This window comes from Vidua chalybeata, chromosome 10 (assembly GCF_026979565.1).
Source record: "Vidua chalybeata isolate OUT-0048 chromosome 10, bVidCha1 merged haplotype, whole genome shotgun sequence".
Lineage (NCBI taxonomy): Eukaryota > Metazoa > Chordata > Aves > Passeriformes > Viduidae > Vidua > Vidua chalybeata.
In genome coordinates, this window is record NC_071539.1 from 21,088,513 (window position 1) to 21,111,453 (window position 22,941).

A 22,941-nucleotide genomic window follows, 5' to 3' on the forward strand; every position below is an offset into this window, starting at 1 on the left:
ACATGGTATTCATCAGGGAATGTTCTGGTGCAGTGAAGGATGTAGTTAAGGAACAATAAACAAGTGCTCAAAGCAGACATCAGAGGATTGCAAAGACCAGCTCTGCATTGAAAGCTCTCAATGGAGACATCTGTACAGCAAAGAGGCTGCAGATTTTCCTGGGACACCCTCAGCTGGAGCCACACTGCTCCAAAGACCTCCTGACATAGAGGGAAAGAAGGATGTGCGGCCACCTCCCCACTCCCCACAAAGTGAGTGATTTCACACATCAAACGATGCCCAGGTTTCTGGTTGTCTCTGCAAGTGTCACAAATCCAACCCCAACTCTCAGCCCAGCACCTGAGGTTGGAGCAGTTTTCCCTTCGGCCACACTCTGGCCCTCGGAGCGGGGAGGCCGAGGATCACTGGCTTCCACAGCCACCCCCCCGCCAGTGCATTATGAAAAACCACCTCTGCAGCTATTCAGTGCCCCAGCCCAAAGGCTTAGTGAGACAAAGGGACACGAATTTGGCACAGCAGCGCACGAAACACGCAGCCCCTCTTTCAAATCTGTCAGGACAAGCACTCTCGCAACAGCAGCTCTGTGAGCCTGGGGCACACACAATCAGCAGCTGCTCCTCTTCCCATTTTAGGAGCCTTGAATCACCCAGAGCTGTTGCTCTCACTGAGGCCACTTGGATTGATTTAGGTTTTAACTCCTGAAGATCACAGTTCAAGCACAAGCTGGGTTCTGTCAGCAGGTTCACAGCTCAAAGCTGTGGTCACTTCACACATCCCCTCCTTTAGAAGTTGGTTAACTACAATAAACTCATCTTACATAAATAGAATAAATATAATAAACTCACCTCACCTGCCTGCCCAGGAGCCAAGGGAGACCTTCAGAGGAATTCTGAGGCTGTGTAGTCGAGAGCACTGTGCCTTCCCCTCACTCTCAGCTTGGATAGCTCTTCCCAAGGCACCACCAGCTGCTGCCTCCACTCATCCATGCAATGCCTTTGCCTATTTTCCAAGCTTATTTAAGTGCTCAGCTATGAGCACATCTCCCCAAAACACATCCCACCAGCACATGAGAATGGTGTTATTCAAGCTGATAATCTTTATGAAAATTATGAGGGATAGGAATTGGGCTTGTATCAAAACCTTGTGCCAGGGCAGCCTTCAAAACTGTCAGCTGCATGTCTGAGGTTTACAGGAGTTTTACTTTCAGCCTGGCGGAACTTACATTCATTTTTTGCCCCACTTTCCCCATAAATTAGCAGTTTCTCTCTCTGACAGGTTCACATTTCATTAAGATAAAAGATGCTGTGTCCCCCTAAGACCAACTGTGCAGGTAAAACCCCTTCCCCAGGACATGTGCCAGGTTAATCCAATAAATCTGGTTTATTGACATTTGTCAAAACAATGCAACCATATACAAAAATTGATCTTCAAAAAGTGCTATCTTCATATTAAAAAAAAAACCTGTTTGACTTCATTCATTAAAAATTTAAACATTTCTTTTTCACATTTATAAAAACAGCACTGCTGGTTTGTACCATGAGGACACAGGTGATGCCCAGGGCCTGCATCCAGCTTTATCCCAGGAAACCTGGTGTGCTGGACATCTGCTCACCATGGACACTAACTGCTGTGACAGCTCTGCAACAAGGCACACTTCATCTTCCCCCAGTGCCAGGCACCTCTCAGTCACCAGCAGGATGGCTACAGCACATTCCTGGGAAAGCAGCAATGCCCAGGAATCCTACAGCAGCCAGGCAGTCCCATCCACACCAGGCATGGGTGTCAGATCCAGTGGGTGCAGGTGGAATGGCACGAAGTCTTCATGAGAACTGGGCTGAGTGGATCAGTGGCTGTTGCCAGAGCTCTGAACAAAATAAAAGGAGACAATTTTACTTCTAACCCCATAAAAAAAAAAATTCAAAGGCTAAATCAAAAATAAAACAATTTTCTAATGGTTTGAAACATGCCATGGCAGAAGAGCACAATAAGGGCAGCTCCTAAACCACTTCTGCTTGGGAAGACTGAGAATTATCCAAAGTCTCATTGAAAGAACGACCCAAAGTCTCACTCAACTCTCTTTAGCAAAAAGTGAGATGGGCAGACATCAATGCACAGAGTTTCTTTGAAAGAGCAGCTATTCCAATCAGTTTTGTATCACATTATGTGCAGTATGCCCATCTGATGCCTCCAACAAATCAAACTTGGCACCAAGGCCATGCTGAGGACACAGATTTCAGCTGAGAATGGGTTTTGACAGGAAAGTAAGAACTAAGCCCAAATGCCAGGCTCTTGTGAGAACATTCACTCAGACTCCTGCTCCTCCTACCTCTGCCTTGGCTGTGCACACAAACATGGGACAATTCTTGGGGGAAGAGAAGAAGCAAGAGAAGGAGGCCTTTTACTCACCTGCCTTTCCTTCTGCTGCCCAGGAATGTTGTCCTGGCCAGGAATGTTATCCTGCTGCCTGCTTGGAGCCCAGGGCAGGAGGGACCAGGCTGTCCAGCTGCTGCCGATTCCCCGTCTGAACCAGCCACTCATAGAATTTGTTTTCTACCACAGCCTGGAACTGTTTCCTCTGATCCCTGAAACAGACACAGCAGCAGGGAAATATGGAAAAAAAAAAATCACATTTATTCACAGTATTATACTTCTACCACATCTTCACAATCCAAACAAGCCTCCAGATGTACCAGGAAGAGCCAGGCTTGGTTCCTGAAGCTTGCACAGACAACCAGAAAAGGTTTTTACCAAGTGAATGTGATGGTAATGACCAGGTTCCCCAAAGGCAGAACCTGGTGGAGCTGGAGAAGTCATACAAAATTCCCCATCCCACCACCACAACCACCCTGCTCCAGGGCTGCCTCCACCTTCCCCTCAGGGCACAGCTGAAAAACTGTCTGAAAAGGGAGAAGACTAAGATCAGCAACCAGTGCTTAAGCACTAAGGACACGAAATTCTGTTCTGAAAGCACCAGAGAGGATGGAGATCAAGGAAAAAAATGCACCTATAAACACACCTCACTTCATTCCTGTTGCTCATTATGAACTCTTGAGGGTGTTTTGGCAAGCTTAAGAGGGTGGGCCACTCAGCTCAGGCTAACTGGCACTGGTCAGATGCCCAAAAGCATCTCCAGAACAGCATCCCAGCCCTCTGGGATCAGCTCACATCTGGAACTTCTTAAGCCAAAGGTGGCTCAGATGTTGAGTAGCTCCTGATGGACTTTTTCAAGGAGTTTACACAATTCATTTCTGAACACCAATGAAACAGGAACGTTTTTCAATATTCTGGAGATTTTATGTGGGTTTGCTTTTAACCCATTCCTAATTTGATGTGCTGACCCCATTCTGTACTGGGAAAAGCAGGAAACCAGCTCCAGAGGAGACCACAAAGGTGATCAGAGGGATAGAGCACCCCTCCTTTAAGGAAAGGCTGGGAAATTTGGAATTGTTCAGCCTGGAGAAGAGAAACTTCAGGGTGAAATCACTGTGGCCTTCCAGTGCCTGAAGGAGCTACAAGAAACATGGAGAGAGACTCTCTGCAAGAGCCTGAAGTGACAGCACAAGGGGGAATGGCTTCCCACTGCCAGAGGGCAGGGTTAGATGGGATATTGGGAAGGAAATTCCTCCCTGTGAGGGTGCTGAGACCCTGGCACAGGTTGCCCAGAGCAGCTGTGGCTGCCCCTGGATCCCTGGAAGTGCCCAAGGCCAGGTTGGACACGGCTTGGAGCAACCTGGGACAGTGGAAGGTGTCCCTGCCCACGGTAGGGGGTGGAATGTGGTTGGGTTTTTAAGGTCTCTTCCAATTCAGGCCATTCTATTCAGTTTTGTCCCACTCATCCTCAGACAGGCTCCAGGTATCCTCACCCTTTTTTCAAGTTAAGGCTGCTGTCTGTATGTTCTCTTCCATTTGAGCCATTCCCCAAAAAGCAGGGGTTTGGAACACAAACTAACCCAAATTCCTCCCCAGTGAACACAAAGGCAGCCACTTCTTTCTTCCCTTGTGGATTTATCTTCTCCAAGAGCTTTTCCTCTACCTTGATCTGCTACTGACCCTGAAAGACTTTCTGTCTGATACGCTCAGAAAAATGAATAAACAGGATTTTATGCTTTTGCAAGTTGTTCCTCAAGCTGTCTTCTTGGTCCTGTCTTACGGGGGTTTTACTTTCAGCCTGGCAGGATTTACATTCTTTTTTTGCCCCACTTTCCTCAATCAGACAACTTCAACTTCTTGAAAGATGTCTTCTTATTTCTAACACTCTCTTTCACCTCCCCGCTCGAGCACAGCAGCTTTTTTCTTTCTACAAGCCTGATATCCTGTTTGCTCTAAGCTTCCTACTTGTCTCCCTTCTTGTTTCCCTGCCTGCAGGAGACAACAGACATTTTCCACTGTCAGCTGCCCAGTTTCTTTTCAACAAGCTTCTAAACTTGCCAGAGTTTCCCCCTTTTTATGGAATAAGCAGCGAGCTTTTGCCTCCTGTGAATCTAAGCACATCATCCCTATTTCCTCACATTTCTTTCACAGGAAGGTTCTGACAGGCCAATCTCCTTCCCAAAACTGTGGAGGGAAGCAGCAGCCAGGGGAGAACAACAGATGCTTGAAATGGGGTTTTATCCCCATTCTGTGCTTGCCAAGGAAGCTGGGCAGAGGATTCCATGTGATCTGCTCCAGAGGAATTTAAAAGTTACTGCCCAAAGGTGATCTGCTGCAATGATCCACATGCACATTCCCAGCTCACCTCAACAAGGGCTGGGACAGCCATTTACAGCTTCAATCCCAAGGTGAAGGCTGGGCTAAGAGGGACCCCAGGCAGCTCAGGGTGCACGCCCAGCCCTGGCCCAATCCACTGCCAGGGTGGATCCCTCACCTCAGCAGCACCTGGGAGTGCTTTTCCTGGAGTCTCACAAGCTGGGAAAATGCAGCCATGAGAAAGCACCTCCTTAAGAGCAGCATGGGCAAGGGAGGGGACTGTCCCCCTTCACTCCACTTGGTGAGGCCCCACCTGCAGAGCTGTCTTCAGCTCTGGGATACCCAGCACAACAAGGATGTGCCACTGCTGGAATCCAGAGGAGGCCACAGAGCTGTTCCAGGGGCTGGAGCACCTTTGCTCTGAAGCCAGGCTGGGAGAGCTGGGGGTGTTCACATGGAGAAGAGAAGGCTCCAGGGAGACCTCAGAGCCCCTTCCAGTGCCTAAAGGGGCTCCAGGAGAGCTGGAGAGGGACTTTGGATAATGGATGGAGGGACAGGACACAGGGAATGGCTGCCCCTGTCAGAGGGCAGACTTAGATCAGATATTGGGAAGAAATTCTTCCCTGTGAGGGAGGTGAGGCTCTGGCACAGTTGCCAGAGAAGCTGTGACTGCCCCATCCCTGAACTGTCCAAGGTCAGGTTGGACAGGGCTTAGGAGCAACCTGGGATAGTGGAAGGTGTTCCACAGCAGGGGGTGGAACAGGATGAGCTTTAAGGTCCCTTCCAATCCAAAGCATTTTGGGATTCTACAACTCTGAGCTATGCCTGTGAGCATCAGTCTTCCCACCTTACCAAGCAGAATCCCAGGACTGCTAATTACTAATGCTCTAGGACTGGCCTGCAAGACATGGCTCACACAACCCAAACCATCCTTCGAGGATTTCTGTGGAACCCCAACAAACAACCCCCTGTCCATGGGCCCGAGCTCTGCCCTTCCTGGGGGGCACTCACCTGGTCAGCCCTGCCTCCTTCACCATGCGCTGCCACACCTGGACCTTCTGCTCCCGCTGCCTCAGCACCTCCTGGTACTCCTGGGGAAGCCCCCCTGGGGTCTCTGTGGTGTCTCCTTCCATCTCAAAGGGAATCACAAAGGTGTAGAAGTCTGAGGGGGGCAGGAGCCGGAAGACGCTCGTGTCACCGCTCTCCCTGCACACCAGCATGGGGCTGTCCCAGTAGTTTGGCAGAGTGGCCAAGCCCACCTGAGCCATGTGGTCTTCCAGCATGGGATAATGGGTGTGGAAAGGGGCAAAGCTGACTGCCTGGTTCCCCGAGAGGATGAGGGGCTGCGTGGGTGTGAGAGTGTGGAAAGTACAGCCCGTGGTGGACGAAAGGGACAAGCGATGGCAAACCACGATGACCTTGACGTTGTCACAGCTCTGGACGTGGACTGATGTCCCCACGGGGCCCAGGACAAAGGTGCTATTCCGGCACTTCTCGATGGTCACGGATCTGCCAAGCAAATACAGGACCATTAGGGCTGGAAGGAACCTCCATCCAGTCCAAGGCAGGCTCACCTGCAGCAGGTGACACAGGAACACATCCAGGAGTGTTTGGAACGTCTCCAGAGAGGGAGACTCCACATCCTCCCTGGGCAGCTGCTCTGCCACCCTCAGTGGAAGGAAGTTCTTCCTCATGTTGAGGTGAAACTTGCCGTGCTTTAGTTTATGGCCACTGCTCCTTATCCTGTCACTGGCACTGCTGAGCAAAGCCTGGCACCACGCTCTGGCACCCCCTGGAGATCTCTGTATGGACTGATGGGATCCCCTCTCAGTCTGGTCTTCTCCAGACTAACCAGGCCCAGCTCCCTCAGCCTTTCCTTGTCAGGGAGATGCTCCAGTCCCTTCATCATCTCTGTACCATCCACTGGACCCTCTCAGGAGTTCCTTGCCCCTCCTGAGGAACCCAGACCTGAACACAGCACCCCAGCTGTACCTCACAGGGCTGAGCAGAGGGGCAGGGTCACTCCCTCACCTGCTAGCAAAGCTCCTCCTAGTGCCCCCCAGGATCCCATTGGCCTCCTGGTCCCCAGGACACACTCATGGTGAGCCAGGAGTCCAGCTGTGTCCCAGGAGAACCCAAACTCACCGCAGAGGGGACAGGAGGTAAATGAAGGACTCGTTGCAGCGATGGATTCTGACATGAGCCCCCACCAGAGTGTCCGAGCTCTTGGCCAGGGTCTGCCTGTACACCTGGCTCATGATCACCATGGGGGACACCTCTGGCACCACCCGGGCACTGCAGGCAATCTTGGCTCTCCTGGTTGTTCCTTCCACTGCAAAACAAAGCCCAAAAAAAAAGTTCTGGGTCCAGCAATCCCTCAGGAAAATAATGAGCTTCAAAGTTCAAGGATGGTACTTCCCACACCGGTCACACCATCCCTGATGGCTCCTGGGCAAGTCAGCAGCACGAGGCATCAGAAATTTCAGAAACTGAGAGACACTGAAGGATTAAAACCACTTCAAGATTACTTAAGAGCAGTCAAAGCCTCCCACAAGCTCCAGCCAACCCAAGCAAAGAATCTCCAGTTCCACAAGGCTGTTGCTGAACACAAGACTTAGCTTAGCAGGAAGAACCTGAGGGTGAGTTTTAAGCAGGAATTGTGTGTTTTAAAAAGGGAAATGCTCCCTCTAGGACACATTCCTTAAGCCCTACCCCATCCTCCCTAACCCACTGCCCTTCCTGGGATCCTGCAGTCAGGGAAACAAAACACTGAGTTAAATTCCTTATTCTAAGGGGGAAAGTGTCTTGGCTCCACTGCCACGTCCCTGAAGGAGACGGGCTGGATTGGAGACAAGGAAACCTAGACCAGATCCCACCCCACTGCCAGATCCCCAGTCAGCAACAAGAGCTGAGTGCCCATTTCTGGGTTGTTTTTTTTTTTCTTAAAACTTTATTCATACTGTTTATTTAGATTTATTTTTCTGTATTTCTAAATTTATTTCTGTAATTCTTATTTACTTTATTTCTAATTTTTGATTTCTCTATGCTTTTGTATTTCTATACATTTCTACATTTCTGAATACTTCTGCTTCTACTTTTCCATACTCCTACTTGCCACATTTCTGTATATTTTTATATATTTCTATTTTGCTCACATATCCCCATTTCCCCCCACATCCCAATATCTCCCCATATCCCATACGCTGTTTTGATTTTTAAAAGTGTTTTCTTTTATAGTTCTTTTGAAAGTTTTAAAGTTCTCATAAAACTTCTTTAACCTTCTGATAATGTTTACATATTTGAGAGTCAGAGTTCCCACACAATTTCATGTACAAATAGAATAGTTTATGTATTTCTCTGTAAGCAGAGAGAAATGACTGATTGATTTTTGGACCAGTGTGGTTGGAGAGGTGGTAATTCCATCCTCCAATCCACAGTCACCTTTGGAATTCTACACATACCAAATGTTTGACTAAAACTAGGTCTCTTCTCTTTTGAACTTCCTAAGCTTCTGTGTACTCATTTCGTGTCCAATAACAACACCCACATATTTCTGTCTTTCTAAGAACGAGCTGCCAGCAGTTTTGCCCACCTTGCTGTGCCCACGCGAGCTTCCTGCCAGCCTTGAGGCAGACAGTCATTCCCAAGGGATTGGCAGTGAGGGAGGAGCGCAGCCAGCTCTCCAGCTGGGGCAGGGAGAAGGCTCTGGAGCCCTTGGAGTAGCCATTGTGGCCGTGGCAGGGCTGCCTGAGGGCCAGCTCGTGCAGGGGCCGGACGGTGCCCGAATTGCTGACCGTGCCCTCGAGCAGGAAGCTGAGGGCACACACGGCTTCAAAGGACACCAGGCTGCTGCAGCTGGAATGGGAAGAGGCTGAGAGCTGCTCTGGCTCCAGCAGCAGCTCCAAGATATCCAAGAGGTGGCTCTGCACAAAGGCAAGGTGCTCCTGGTCGTTCCAGTTCTGGAGGGGCAGGAAAACAAACGAGGGGGTCAGTTCTCCAAGCTGAGAAGCTCCATGGGCATCATATATAGAAATCCTTGCCTAGAATCCTTCTAGAAGAAGGAAAGCCAGTCAGACACAGTGCTCATTCCTGCTGCTCTGCTCTCCCAAAGCTGGAAAGACACTCCCCCCAAAAACTCAAAGCATTTCACTCCAACTCCAGTACCAAGTATTTCCTTCTAGACAGCAGCACCAGGCTCTTCTACAGTCCTACACAAATCCAGGCAGCTGCTGCTGGCATTCAAAGGGAGGACACAAATCAATAACTGACACTCAAGGTCCTGGAGCTGCTCCACTGGAAAATCCCTGCAGCCAGGCCAGACCTGTGGCCAGGATTCAGTGCCAGGATAAAAAGCAGAAGGTCATTTCTCCAATAAATCCAACCCTCTGAAAGAATCCTTATTTCAAATTCTAAAGGGCTCCAGCCCAAAAAAAGCAGGAGACTGCAATTCTGGCAGAGCTAAAGCTGAGTTTTGCTGAAGGAACACACAGCTGTGATTACACCTTGTTCTCACGTTTCAGGATAAAGTTATCCAGCTCCAATTTTTAATCACTCCAGCTTGCCCTAAGCTACATTTCACCAGCTCATCCTGCTCACAGCAGCACATCTGTGCCAGAATTCCAGAGGCTGGCATGGCCTTACATAGGGCTGCAAATTGTAATCCATTCTCCCACACAGAGCTGCCCATGGGACACATCCAGCTCACTCCTTCCTCAATACCTGGCACTATTTTCAAAGGGAACAACGTTTCCACTGGTTCATCTACAGCTGAACAACCAACTCCCCTCTCAGAAACAGAATGTGACGCCAGGGAACCTCCTGGGATCCAAAACTCCCATCTGGATCATGGGAAAGGCACTATGAGCATGAGGAGAGCTTCCTGCTTGACTAACACAGCAAAAAGCTGTTGCTTCTCAAAAGGAGACTTGCCAAGACTCTCCAGGAATATTCAGTCAGCTTTGGACTCCAGGAAAGTCTCATGGAAAACTTTAAAGAATCGTTTTATAAAATGCAGAGATCACAACTTCCCTTCGTTTACTACGGAGCAGGAGTTGTGCAGCTGGGCCTTTGCTCACAGGTGAAACCCTCCCAGGAACAAAGCAGCCCCTTTCCAACCCCCCTCAGGGCAGCTCCCCAGAGCGAAGAGGCTCCTGCACAAGGAGAATCCCAGAGGCACGAGTACCTTATTCCCGCCGGCCGATTTCCCTGTCAGGCTGGGAGACTTGGTCCTGGGGCTGGGCCACTCGTCCCCGAGCAGAGAGCGCCGCAGGGAAACCTTGTGGAGCTGCTGCACGTAGAGGAAGAGCAGGAACTGCAGCGTGTCCACGGAGAGCTGGAGAGCACGGGAGAGACAGAGAAGAGTCAGGCTGGGCCGGGCTCCCCTTTAGGCGGGGTCGGGGCTCCCCCTGCCTTAGGCCGGGCCCGGGCTCTTGCCTTGCTCCGCTCCCGCTCCAGCTCCTCGGCGCTGGTGCAGGCCGCCTCAGCCTCGGCCCAGCGCAGGCGGAGCGGCGGGGCGGGCCCGAGGAGGCCGCGGAAGAGCTCGAAGTAGAGCCAGGCGATGTCGCGGCTCAGCTGCAGCTTCCCGCAGGCGATGTGCCGCCAGCAGGGCCAGCGCAGCCGCGGGAAGCAGCCCTGGTCCGCCCGCGCGCGGGCGTAGGCGGCCGCCTTGCGCAGGTAGTGCGGGGTGAGGCGGGCGGGCGGCGGGGCCGGGAGCGCTCCCACCAGGAACGGCTCCGTGCGCACCCACAGCCGCACCGCCATCGCCGCCGCCACTTCCGGGTTCCGCCGCGGGCACCATAGAGACGGCCCTTCCCGCCTGCCCGGAGCCGCTGCCCATTGGCTGAGACTGCCAGCGCGGGGGCGGGAAAAAGCAGTGCGCTCGCTGATTGGCTGCTCGGAAGGAAGTCCCCCCCCTGGAGGGGCGGCGGGGCGTGGCGGGCGCTCTCGGCGGCGACGCTCCGGCAGGCGATTGGCCGGCGGCGGTGAAGTGTGAGCAGCCCATTGGCTGGCGGCGCGCGGCGGCGCGCTCGGATTGGCTAGCGTGGAACACCCCGCACTCCCATTGGCCGGCGGTGGCCGCCGGGGCCGTGGCGCTGCGGAGCCGCCCGGACGCGCCGCTGCCGCCGCTCCCCCTAAGCCGGCAGGGCCGGGCCCGCCATGGCCCCCGCCTGGATCGGCCGCCTCTGCCTCCTGCTGCTCTGCCTCTGCGGGGAGGCCGCCGCGGGGTGAGTGCGCCGGGCCGCGCCCGCGGGCCTGCGGGTTCCGCCTCAGCACCGGGCCTTCCCCCTACCCAGCGTCGGCGGCCGCGGCGCTGAGGGGACCGCGCTCCCTTCCCCTCATCGCTCTCCTCTCTCCTGTTTCCCCTCATCGCCCTCCTCTCTCCTGTTTCCCCTCATCGCCCTCCTCTCTCCTGTTTCCCCTCATCGCTCTCCTCTCTCCTGTTTCCCCTCATCGCCCTCCTCTCTCCTGTTTCCCCTCAGCTCTTTCCCCCCGTCTCCCTCCCATCCCCTCTCTCTCCCTCCCCCTCTCTCCCGTCCCCGTTCTCCACTCTCCCCGTTCCCCTTCCCTCACTTTGTCTCTCCCCCCACGGCAGGAGAGACTTCTACAAGATCCTGGGGGTGTCCCGCGGCGCCTCCATCAAGGACATCAAGAAGGCCTATCGCAAACTGGCGCTGCAGCTCCATCCCGACAGGAACCCCGACGACCCCCGGGCGCAGGAGAAGTTCCAGGACCTGGGCGCTGCCTACGAGGTGAGGCCGGGAGCCGGGAATGTCCTCGCCGGGCTGGGAAGGGTGGATGGAGCTGGTGGTAAAACAGGCTGGAGCCTGGCCATTGAGACTCGTGAGGATTCACCCGAGAGCATTCAGGGGAGGGGAGAGGAGGTTTGTAGGGAATTAAAGGCTCTTCCCTAAGGTGCAGCTGGAATCCGTCCTTCCCCGGTTACCGTGTGAAATTCCATCTTCCCCCTGTTAATATATGGAATTCCATCCTACATCTTTTATAATCACAGAATCCCAGGATGGTTTAGGTTGGAAGGGACTTAAAGATGATCTCATTCCATCCCTTTGCTGTGGGCAGGGACACCTTCCACATCAAATTGCCTTCCTTCATTCTCATCACTTTCCATACTCCCCATATTACTACACCAAAATCCATCCTGCCCCTGTTAATACATCCAATTCCAGATAGTCTCCCAAATGAAAAAAAAAAAAAGATCCAGAGCATATCAGGTTATTTGGAGAGCTGCTCCTGCCAGAGGACAATCCAACACCTCAGCTCTCTCAGCCAGGAGGAAGCCAAGGCACCAGCTTAAAGTTCTTTGGAATTTATTCCCAGTTCCTCAAGGGAGGAGTGGAGGTGCAGCAGCTCCAAGTGTGTGTAGGGCCTGGCTGGGCTTAATCTGAGCTGATGGGAAGTGAAAGGTGCTGGCCTTGGGTTTAGAGGATGTTAAGTGAGAAAAGTAATTGTGGCTCACAGCAGGATTCCTGTTATTCCATGATGGTGTTGTGGCATGCAGATGATCCTCCACACTAATAGCACGGTGCATTAAATAAATCAAACATAGATTCTGGTATTGCCCAAAGGTGTGAAGGCAAAGCCTGCTTTCCTTGGCTCTCATACACAGTGATGGAATGCAGGCTGTTTCCTCCATGTTTTCTGTCCTTTTTGTCCTCCTTCTGTCACTGTTGGACTCCATCTGCTCCTGTTCCCCCCTGTGCAGCACAGAGACCCAGAGGAAGATGGTGCTGAAAATTTCCATTAGCAAAAATTCCTGGCAGTGACTTGCTCTTTGGGTGGGAGCTTGGGGTCCTTTGGGAAAAAATCCAGCTGCAGGGAAAGGGGTTTGTAGCCTGGCTCCTGCTTCCATCCCTGGTGCTCCTCAGAGATGCAAATATTCTCCAAATGAGGAAGTGAGAGAAGCAGCTGGCATTTATTTCTCTGTGTGAGAAAGAAAACTGTTTGCTTTAGCATGTTCTGGGACCCATTTTTTAGTTCAGACTTAAATAAACTGGCTTTATTATCACAGGGAAAATGAATATAAAGACATTTTTTGTGGAAAAAAGTATTCCCCAATCATTTGCAGCACCTCAGGATTGATGCACATGGAGCTGTGAGCTTTGTGCTGCTTCTGTGAGCTGGGATCTTGTTGTCACTTTCTGCTGCCAAAGGATTTCTCTGCCTCTTCCTCGAGTTCCAGTTGGTTTAAGTGTTTGCCAGCAGCTGAGATTATTCTTTCTATTTAAAAGCTGAGTGAAAAAATGTTTGTAAAATCAAATCAGAAATCCAGTATTCATGTGTGTGAGGTTTGGAGGAAGCTTTTGATGCCCTCCCTGCAAGGTCTTGATCTGTGTTTGGCCAGGACAGCTTGGAAATCCTTCTACTGAGTTATCTGTGGGGTACATTGAGTTGATTTGGTTGTTTTGGGCAAGATGGAACCAGAATTGGGGGACCCTTATAAAGCAGAATTTTCCTCTGCTGACAGCACTGCTGCTCAGGGTCTGGGTAGCTGATGATGGCAAAGCTTTCCCAAAAAACTGAGGGGAAAGTAGGTTAATGAACCTGCTCAGTGTCTCCATTTTCACAGACTCCGTGATTCCAGCCCGGAGCTGTGTGGTCTGAATTCAGCTGTTTCAACTAGGAAGGAGACTGATCCCAGGAGAGGGAGCTGAGATCTTCTACAAAGAGTCATGAGTCTCAGGATGGATTTGGGAGGAGTTTCCATGGGAATCTCAAATGGCAAAGGGAGAGCTGAACCCTTAGCTGCTAGGTGAAAGTAGTGAAGTCACTGCTGATTTTTTCTCTGTGTTCCCATTTATCAGTGGTTATAATTCCACAGAATCTCAGGATGGTTTGAGTTGCCCATCCCATGGGCAGGGACACCTCCCACTCTCCCAGGGTACTCCAAGCCCTGTCCAACCTGACCCTGGACACTGCCAGGGATGGGGCAGCCACAGCTTCTCCAAATTCAGCTGGTTTTCATCTTTTAGCTGCTTTTCCACCTGCTGAGTTGCTTCTCCATCTGTTCCCACTCCTGTACAGCCTTCTGAAAGCCAACCTGCCAACTCTGGCTTTTCCAAATATGATCAATGGGGGAGGAAGGGCAAGGAAGACTAAATGTGACCAGAGACTTCTCTGGTCTGAGGTAGGAAAGAGCAAAGATCAAAACTTAGGAAATAAAACTGATGCTTAAAAGTCTTACAAGTCATGGCTGAGACACAGAGATGGTGATGTGTGATTATTTGTCTCAGCATGTCCTGCTTTGTAGGATTTGAGTTATTCCTTGTGATTATTTTTTAATATTTAAGATAAACTCAATGTTTACATTTTCCAGGCTACTCCTGCTTTTTTTAATGAACAAAATGTGCTTGTTATGGGCTTAACTTTTCCAGACAGCACAGCAAGCAGGGCTCCTGTAGAGTTCCCAGTGAGAAGAGCCTTGTCCAACACCTCCCCTCAGCTCCAGATGAGCCTTTCCTCCATCCCTGCCTTTTCCAGGTGCTGTCAGATGAGGAGAAGAGGAAGCAGTACGATGCCTATGGAGAGGAAGGCCTGAAGGATGGGCACCAGAGCTCCCACGGAGACATCTTCTCCCAGTAAGGAGCTTTAACCCCTTTGGGCTGTCCTGCAGCTGCTGCTCTGATTCTGTCATGCTCAAGCACCCTTTTGATGGGGTTTTTACCTGGCCCAGGGTCGCTGATGTACAAGTTGAGAATATGAAGAAAGACATTTACAGTGGGTATCCCACATGCACTTTCCACTTCTGGTGTGCCCCACTCCCTGCTGCAAGCAGGAACCAGTAGAGACTTCCCACGTGGGCACCTCTGGGCACTGTGGGTGGTTTTTCAGGTGCAGCACCTGCTTCAAACATGTGGAAACTTTCTCAGGTTATCTGTGTGTGATTGGGCTTGAACCTGTTGTCACACATCACTTTGGGGACCCTTTTCCCTTCTGCAAAGCAATGCTGTGGTTACTTGCACAGCACCTATAGAATTTGGAGCATTAAAAACCAAATTCTTGCACATCTTGCTTGCAAAAACCAAAGGCACTTGCACATTGCTTGGACAGAACCTGATTTTCTGCCCCTTTGGATAGATTTCCTATAATAATTCCAGAAGTTGCTCAGCTCCTGTAATCCTGGGTGAGGACTTGCACTGCTGCTCTGCTCTGTTCTGAGGGACAAAATGCAGGATTCCTAGGGGGTTTTCCTCATCCCTCTTGTCCACAAACTCCTGAAACCAACCTGCTGGCAGCGCCTTGCAGCGCTGCTCGGAGTTTACACCTTTTGGTGGTGGCAGCTGAGCAGCAGTGCAGTGTGGAGAGGTCAGATTTTGAGTGTTCTGCTCCAGATTTCGTTATCTTTAGTGCAGAAAACTCTTCCAAAGTGGCTGCTGTGTTTGAAGACTTTAGTTGTGTTCTGCAGGAGCAAGAAGAGGTTCCTGGGTTTATTCTGGAGCTTTAGGACTGCGAGGAGGCTGCTTTTTAGTGGAGTGGAAGCATTTGCCCAGAATTCCTTCCTGACCTAACCAGTGTGCTTAACTCCAGTTTCTTTGGGGACTTTGGATTCATGTTTGGAGGAAACCCTCGCCAGCAGGACAGGAATATTCCCCGAGGAAGTGACATCATCGTGGACCTGGAGGTCACTCTGGAGGAGGTGTATTCAGGAAACTTCGTAGAAGTAAGTTTACTTGTCTCAGTGTTTTCAGGTGTTCCCAGGTTTGAGGTGCCTGACTGGTGCTCAGAATATCTTATCCCAAAAATTAGAGCTGAAATAGATGCTCCTTTCCTGCATCTGGCAGTGGAGGATGTTGTGGTGCTATTTCCTGTAGTTTACTGAGGAAACCACACATTTACTCACCTTTTGCATCTGGCAGTGTCTCCATAAAGTGTGATAATACTGATTTGTTGGCTGTCAGTCACCAGCTTGATTAGTGCAGCAGCCCATTTGGAAGAGGTGTAAATTGTCCCTCTGTAGAATTTAGGAATATTTGAGGGGCTGTTGATAAGCTTCAAATTCACTTTGCTATTTTTGTAAAACCACATTGAGGATTTTTCAGTCTCCTTCTAAGGTCAAACGTGTCACTGCAAGTTTCCAGATTATATAACTGAGAAGAGTGTGTAGAAAATTATTATCTTCTTTTATGCAAGCTCCATCTCTGGTGCTGACAATCCCTCCTGTCTGCATGTTTGCTTTCCATTGGTTGATTTTGTGTTGTGTCTTCTGGGGGAACTCCAGATAATTTCCCCATTGTATAGGACAAGGAAGTGCCATAACCAAAGTGTGGGGTGTTCCATGCTGGTGTTACCTTTCCTGTGTGGAAAGAGAATGGCAATAGTGATGTGAGAGAGAGCTTTTTTGGTGTTTAACCTGTGATCACAAGGTGAAAACTTGTCATTGTTTTGCCAAGGCCACATTTGGAGCTATTGTGGCAGCACCACACAACATGTCCCTGCCCATGGCATGGGGCTGGAATTAGGTGATCTTTAAGGTCCCTTCAAACCCAAACCATTCTCTCTTCAGAGAAATCCAGACCCTTGTGGAGACCCAGGATCGCTGACATCAACCTCTCCCTCTTCCCTGCAGGTTGTCAGGAACAAGCCAGTGGCAAGACAGGCACCTGGCAAACGGAAATGCAACTGCAGGCAGGAGATGAGAACCACCCAGCTGGGGCCTGGGCGCTTCCAGATGACTCAGGAAGTTGTTTGTGATGAATGTCCCAACGTCAAGTGAGTTTGGTGCTCGTTCCTGCTCCACAGAATCAGAAATTCCGTGATTTTATGTAGTGACATCAGTCTGGGGATGTTTATTCCAAACCCCACCGCTAGGTGGGGGAACGCGCCTGTGTTCCCAGGAAGAACTGGGGACTTCGGGAAGGCTTTTGACACCGGGTCCTCATTTCCCGGGAGCCACTCTTGATTCTTACAGCTGTTGGATGTAGAGCTCCCCAATTTCCTCTTCCAGCCTTTTATTCCTTGCACAGTCACACTGCAGTGGAAGTTCCACAGCTAAATCTGAACGGGAAGCACACAGCTGGGAACAACTGGATGTGGAATGCCATGCTGTAGTCACACACCCTGATGCTGACTGTGTATTTGGGAGCTTTCAACTTCACCTCTCTACTCTCTGAGTCTCAGCTCAACAGAAAGGCAGCTCTGACTCTCCAGGATTAGATGTGAGCAAGGAGACAATGTGTGAGCTTGTGGGGGTGTTCTCCTTACCCCAGGGACACAAATTGAAAGTTGAGATGAAGTTGAAAGAAATAAATAAAGTTGAAAACTGAGTTCTGGGTTGCTCTTCCCGTTTTCAGGCTGGTGAATGAGGAGCGGACGCTGGAAGTGGAGATAGAGCCGGGGGTGAGGGATGGCATGGAGTATCCCTTCATTGGGGAAGGTGAGTGTGTGCTCAGCTCTGAGCTGCTCCTCTCCTTGGTTCTCTGGCACCGGCAGTGCCCAAGCCCCCCGTGTGGCTGGAAGTGCTGTGTTCTCTGCATGTGCTGAAATCCAGGAGCATGTTGCTAAGTCCAGATAACTCCCTTAGCTGGGAGTGGGGTCATGCACAAAACCAGCTCTAAGTCTGGCGTTTCCCATAACACCTGAGCAGGAGCATCTGTTCCAGGCTTGAGCCTGTGAAGGGATCCCCTATGCCCTTCAGTACTAAAGGACATCATTAACATGCAGACAGGTCTTCCAGAAAAGCAGAGGTGTGACCCTGCTGAGTCAACACCCATAAAGCCCTAAGCTCTTTAGGATACATTTAAGCAGAATTTTGGTCATCTAAAGATCAATGAGTTGCTTTTTTTTGCCTTTGACTTGTGAGCTGCAAGTCTGTAATATCCTGCTTGTCTCTCCACTCATTCTAACTATTTCCTTTAAACAAAACTTTTCTTTCTCCCCCACAGGTGAGCCCCACGTGGATGGGGAGCCAGGAGATTTGCGCTTCCGAATAAAAGTTCTTAAGTAAGTCTTGGCCTAGTTAGGCTCTTGCTTGGCCAGATGGAGCTTGCCCTTCAGCAGGGCAGGTGCAGGCCTGGCACTCAGGGCTGTGCAGGATGCTCAGCCCTCGTGGTGCTGGAGGAGCTGGACTTGATGCTGTTAAAAGTGGAATTATCAAAGTGTCTTAATTTTTTTGGCTTGAATTCACAATGTGTGATTCAGAATAAATATCTCCTTTTTTCTAGCACACAATCTTGCTATTGTAAGGAAATGCACTACTAAGAAAATTGCTGTGTGAGTCAGGACTTCTTGCCACACCTCACCACTCAGTGCCCTAGAAATAGAAAAGACACTTATCAGTGCATATCTTACACAGGAAAATGAAGCTAAATTTGATTAATTCCTCACTTCCCCTCCTATTTATGATTTCACCAACCTCCCAAACAGAAGGAAAGAAGCTCAAGGACCTGCTTCCCCTCTGGGGAAGGAGTGAAGTTCAATGGCTCTTATTTCCACAGGCACCCAGTGTTTGAAAGGAGGGGAGATGACTTGTACACAAACGTGACAATCTCGCTGGTCGAGGCACTGACAGGCTTTGAGATGGATATTGCCCATTTGGATGGGCACAAGGTGAGGTCCAGGGTGTTGTGCTCATCCCAAATTCACCTGCAGCTCTGTGCTGAGGGTTGGCTTGCTCAGGGTCTGCTTATCTACAGTATTCCCTCTGTTGGAGCATTCCAGGCCAATGGACTCTGTGAGGGGTACACAGTGTGTGCCTCACTTCCAGGCTGTCCCAGCAGAGGGTGGTGTTAGTTCTGGCATGTGTCCAGTAAAACATCCTGGACCCATGGGATATCACTGGTTTTGGCAAGGAGTCAATGCCAGTTGGAGCTTTCCAGTGGGTTGGAAAGGGTGTTGGAGTATTGGGGTGGACACACAGAACATGGGCTACCCAGGGAGGTGATGGACTCCCTGTCCCTGGAGGTGTCCAGAGAACATCTGGATGTGGCCCTCAGTGCTCTGTTCTGGTTGACAAGGTCAATCATAGCTTGGACTCGATGATCTTGGAAGTCTTTCCCAACCTCAGTGATCCTGTAACACTAATAATGTTCTAAAATTCCTTTCCTCGCCAGGTTCACATTGTGCGGGATAAAACCACAAAACCCGGCGCCAAGCTGTGGAAGAAGGGAGAAGGTCTTCCAAACTTTGATAACAACAACATCAAAGGCTCCCTAATAATCACCTTCGACGTGGAGTTCCCCAGGGAGCAGCTGACGCCGGAGCAGCGGGAAGGTGCGTGTCCAGAGCCCTCAGCCTGAGCCTGGCACAGCTCAGCCAGGGGCTGGAGTGGTCAGGAGGGGCTGTCCTGCCCCTGTGCCCTTGTCCAACATAACACAGTTGGCTGATGGCCTGTGATGAGCTCCCACTTCCCTTGGAAGTGAGGAAGCTTGGCTGCTGCGGTTGTGGCCGAGGTTGGGATGTGCTGCTGCTGGAATGCAGCTCTTGGCAAGTTTGCAGGTGCTTTGTTTGGTGCTGCCCATCTGTCTGACCCCACAGCCTTGCTGGGCTCAGCCTCTGTCTGCTTTGCCTCGGCTGGAATGGGATCACAAAGGGTTTTCCAGCCCCTGCTGCTACTTTCTTGGAGGGAATACTTGTGGAAATCCCTCTGCTGCTGAGGGTAAGGAATATTGCACTGCGTCAGGAGAAGGGTTGTTACTTCCCACAGCTCCTTCCAGCTTACTCCCTCTAGGACAGATCTGCTGCTCATCTTCAGTGTTCAAATGGAAACCTGAGGAACCATGTAGGAAACCTAAAATTGCCAGGAGGGTGAATCCTTAAATCCTATACTCCTAGCAGGGAATTCTTTGCTCCAGCAGCCTCTGTGGTTCTGCTGCTCCACATCAGAGTAAGAATCAAGGGCCTCATCCTCTGCCACAGGACAAAGATATTCCTGGCATGTACTAGTACAGCTCTTCAGGAAATCCCCATCCCCAGAACTTCTTCCAGGGCTTCTTTTGAAGTGGATTCACTTCTTTTAGTGGATTTCCTGGACTCCTCAAGTTTGTAGTGGGAAGCCAAGCGCTGGGTGGGTTTTATTCCACTGCCTTGGCCACACTGTGCCAGCTGCCCTGTGAAGTCCAGTTGGTGGCTGCAGCTCCAGATGTGCCAAGGCTCTTCCTGCAGCTGTTTGGGCTGGGAGGTCTGTACCTCTGGGCTGGGCTTAGAGTGATCCTGCTTCGTGGTTTTATCCCTGTGCTTTTCCTCTTGTTCAAGAACGTTGTGCAGGGCACAATGGCCTCGTCACTGTGGAGTCTCAGTCCAGGCTCTGCTGCCCTTTCCAGAAGCTTCATCAGGCAACAGCAGCTCTGAAACGGGTATGAGGTTATTCCAGCTGTTGCTCTTGGCAGTTTAGAGGACACTGGGCAAGGAGCAGTGACAGAAGGCTCCATGTTTTTGACAGAATTGCTCGCACACCTCTACGGATATCCGGGAGCAGAGGGATGATGGCAGTGGCATGGGTGTGTTCAGGCACAGGGTTTTGGGTGTTTCTCTCCCTCCTAAAGCAATTCCACATTTCCCAGGGGAAGGTGACTGGGTAGGCAGTCAGATGCCTTTCTGTGTGCTGGGTATCTCCAAACATCCATGATATCAGGAGTTTTATGAGGGAATAGGTCTATCACTGTGTGTGGCAGCAGTTCAGTGTACACAGTCAATGGAAAACTGTAGGCTTCAGAATTCAAAACATCCCTTTTTTTCCTTATTGTTGGCAGTATTTCATTTCTTATCTCCTGACCACATATCCAGCTCCTGGGGCTGTCAGAAGATACTCTGTCTCCATGAGCACCACCCCCAGCTTTGGAGTCACAATAAAAATATCCCTTCTTTCCTGCAGTGGGACTTGATCACTGTTGATCAGAGCTTCCTCTCCCTCTGTGCTGTAACCTGTCACTTCTTGTTGGTATTAGCAACATTTCAAAGGAAAAATTTACTTCATGCTCCAGTAAAAAGTGCCTGAAGTGCACTAGCACCAATTGTTAGGATTCCTGGTTGGAATTCCTGATTAAACCTCGGGTACATGTTGAAATATCCTGTGCACTCCTGAGGGTGTTCTTCAGACCAGCCAGAGGTGTGGGAGCTGCTGGGAAATGAGGTGTGGGATGGTACTAATCCACATTTTTTCCTGGAGCACACCTTTCTCCAGCTACAGCCTTCCTTTCTAAGAACCAGACATCCAGGAGCCACATCCTCTCACCCACCAGCTGGAAAGTGACTTGGAGGCTCCTCTGGATGCAGGAGAGGAAGTGAATTTGCCTTGGAGAATGACCTGTTCCTAATAATAAGCAGCTCCTGAAGAGGGATTCACTTTGTCCTAGTGTTCCTGAAAAAAGTTCAGGAATCTCTGGCCACCAGCCAAGGAACATGCCTGGCAGAGAGACGTCCTGCTTCCAGTTACTACTTCCAGGACAGTTTTCCAGTATTTTAACACAGCTAACTGTGACCCTTACGCATCCCATCACTGGTTTTCAAAAACAGTAGAATGTGTAGCCAAAAAGGTTTAAGGATAGACAAGCAGGACAAGGGTTGCAGGGAGACAAACTGTTTTTCAGCAGGATTTCCTGAAGGATTTGCATGCCTGAAAGGTTGGAATTTTCTTCTGTACAAGTAAATTGGTTGGTTTCATTACTGATAGCCAATCTAAACCTCCCCTGGAGCAACTTGAGGCCATTTCCTCTTATCCTGTCCCTTGTTCCCCTGAGCAGAGTCTGACCCCTACCTGGCTGCCTCCTCCAGTCAGGGAGCTGTGCAGAGCCAGAAGGTCCTGCCTGAGCCTCCTTTTCTCCAGGCTGAGCCCCTTTCCCAGCTCCTTCAGCCACTCCTGGTGCTCCAGCCTCTTCCCCAGCTCCATTCCCTGCCCTGGACACGCTCCAGCCCTCAATGGCCTCCTTTTAGTTATTTGAAGGTCACCCACAGTGTTGGGAGTGTCCCTCTGTTTTGGGCTCAGTGATTTTTGAGATTGCTCTGAGCTGTGTCCTGAGGGGCTCCAGGGCAGTGAGTGACCAGGCTGAGTTAATCAGATGGGGACTCCCTCTCTAATCTCTGGAAAAACAGTAACACATCCACCCTTGCCACTGTGCTTCCTCTGCTCCGTGTGGGCTTGCCCTTGAAGCAGCAGTGGAGACCTGCCAGCCCTTCCCTGTCGTGCTGTGCCGACCCCAGGAGATGAGCTGTTATGGATTTAAGGGCTGACTCACTCTTTTAGCCTGTTTGGTAAGAAATTGATACAGATCCTTGAACTGCCAGTTCCTCGGAATGTTTAGTGTGCAGGATTTCAGGGATGGGGAAGAAGCGCTGGAAAAGCCATCCTGACATCTTTGCTGTGCTCTGCATGTGACACTCTCCCTTCCCTTGCAGGTCTCAAGCAGCTGTTGAAGCAAGGATCAGTGCAGAAGGTCTACAACGGATTACAGGGATATTGATGTGTGGAAAAATTGGACTTCCCTGGAAATGCAAAGTCAGATTTGTTTGCAGTCTTTTCTCCTGCCCACTGTAGAAGGGGGAAGAGGGAGGGGGGCAATGGTTGAGGTTTAGCTCATCTTTGGTTTGTAAATTATGGAAGTGCTCAGAGTTTGGGGAAGTACTTTTTCAGGACATAACTGGTGCTGCCTATCATGTTCCACGTCCTGGAACAACAGAGATTCCTTGAGCGGGAAAACATAGGTAGGGAAAGGAGTTTTAAATTCCACACAGATTGGAATTTCTGGTTTTTAAATATATTTTGATGTGACTTTTCTTGGCCATCTCAACATATTTTCATAGCTTATCCTGCTTTTTACGTCCTTCGTGTAAATTTCTTCCAAATTCTGTTGTTTTGGGGTGATATTTTTAATCCCAGCCCTTCCTCCCCTTCCCCTCTGAGTCCAGAGTGTGGTATTGGTTCGGAGTCTAGTTTTGGGGCAGGAATACTGGTGCTGTTGGAAGTGGACTGGGCTGTGTTAGGCCCCACTATTGGTTGGGAAAAGTCTCTCTCAAGGCCTCTGTGGCCTCTCCCAACAACCAAGTCCCAAAAGTCAACGCTGGGTTTGAAATTTGAAGTTGCACCAGCTTAGCAAAGACTCCTTGGTCATGGTGGAATTTGGGAATAGCTCCACATGGCCTTGGTTGTCCCTCATTGCCCCCACATGGAAGCAGTCTGGAAAAGCTCCCTCCCCTCCTGCGCTCTGTCCTCTGTGAGGACGGGTGAGGCTGATAGGAATAAAGTGTTTGTTGGAGTTGGAATGGCAAAACCTCCCTGGTGATGTGTTTCTGGGACAGACCTGGGCTTCC

General features: G+C 50.5%; 2 protein-coding genes across 2 annotated transcripts; one reads left to right on the forward strand and one right to left on the reverse strand.

The window, feature by feature from the left end:
* Positions 1-1,361: 1,361 nt before the first annotated feature.
* Positions 1,362-10,844, reverse strand: TBCCD1 (TBCC domain containing 1). The gene is made up of 8 exons (XM_053951944.1): positions 10,838-10,844; positions 10,120-10,721; positions 9,869-10,018; positions 8,279-8,645; positions 6,832-7,018; positions 5,698-6,195; positions 2,407-2,582; positions 1,362-1,864 (listed from the first exon to the last, which is right to left on the reverse strand). Exons 1-7 carry the CDS (start codon positions 10,842-10,844, stop codon positions 2,453-2,455), a joined length of 1,941 nt encoding a protein of 646 aa, XP_053807919.1. The 3' UTR covers positions 1,362-1,864; positions 2,407-2,452.
* DNAJB11 (DnaJ heat shock protein family (Hsp40) member B11) lies at positions 10,764-22,407 on the forward strand. The gene is made up of 10 exons (XM_053951972.1): positions 10,764-10,910; positions 11,279-11,435; positions 14,182-14,279; positions 15,229-15,361; positions 16,268-16,410; positions 16,992-17,074; positions 17,583-17,640; positions 18,135-18,246; positions 18,750-18,909; positions 22,030-22,407. Exons 1-10 carry the CDS (start codon positions 10,843-10,845, stop codon positions 22,092-22,094), a joined length of 1,077 nt encoding a protein of 358 aa, XP_053807947.1. The 5' UTR covers positions 10,764-10,842; the 3' UTR covers positions 22,095-22,407.
* The last annotated feature ends 534 nt before the right edge of the window (positions 22,408-22,941 follow it).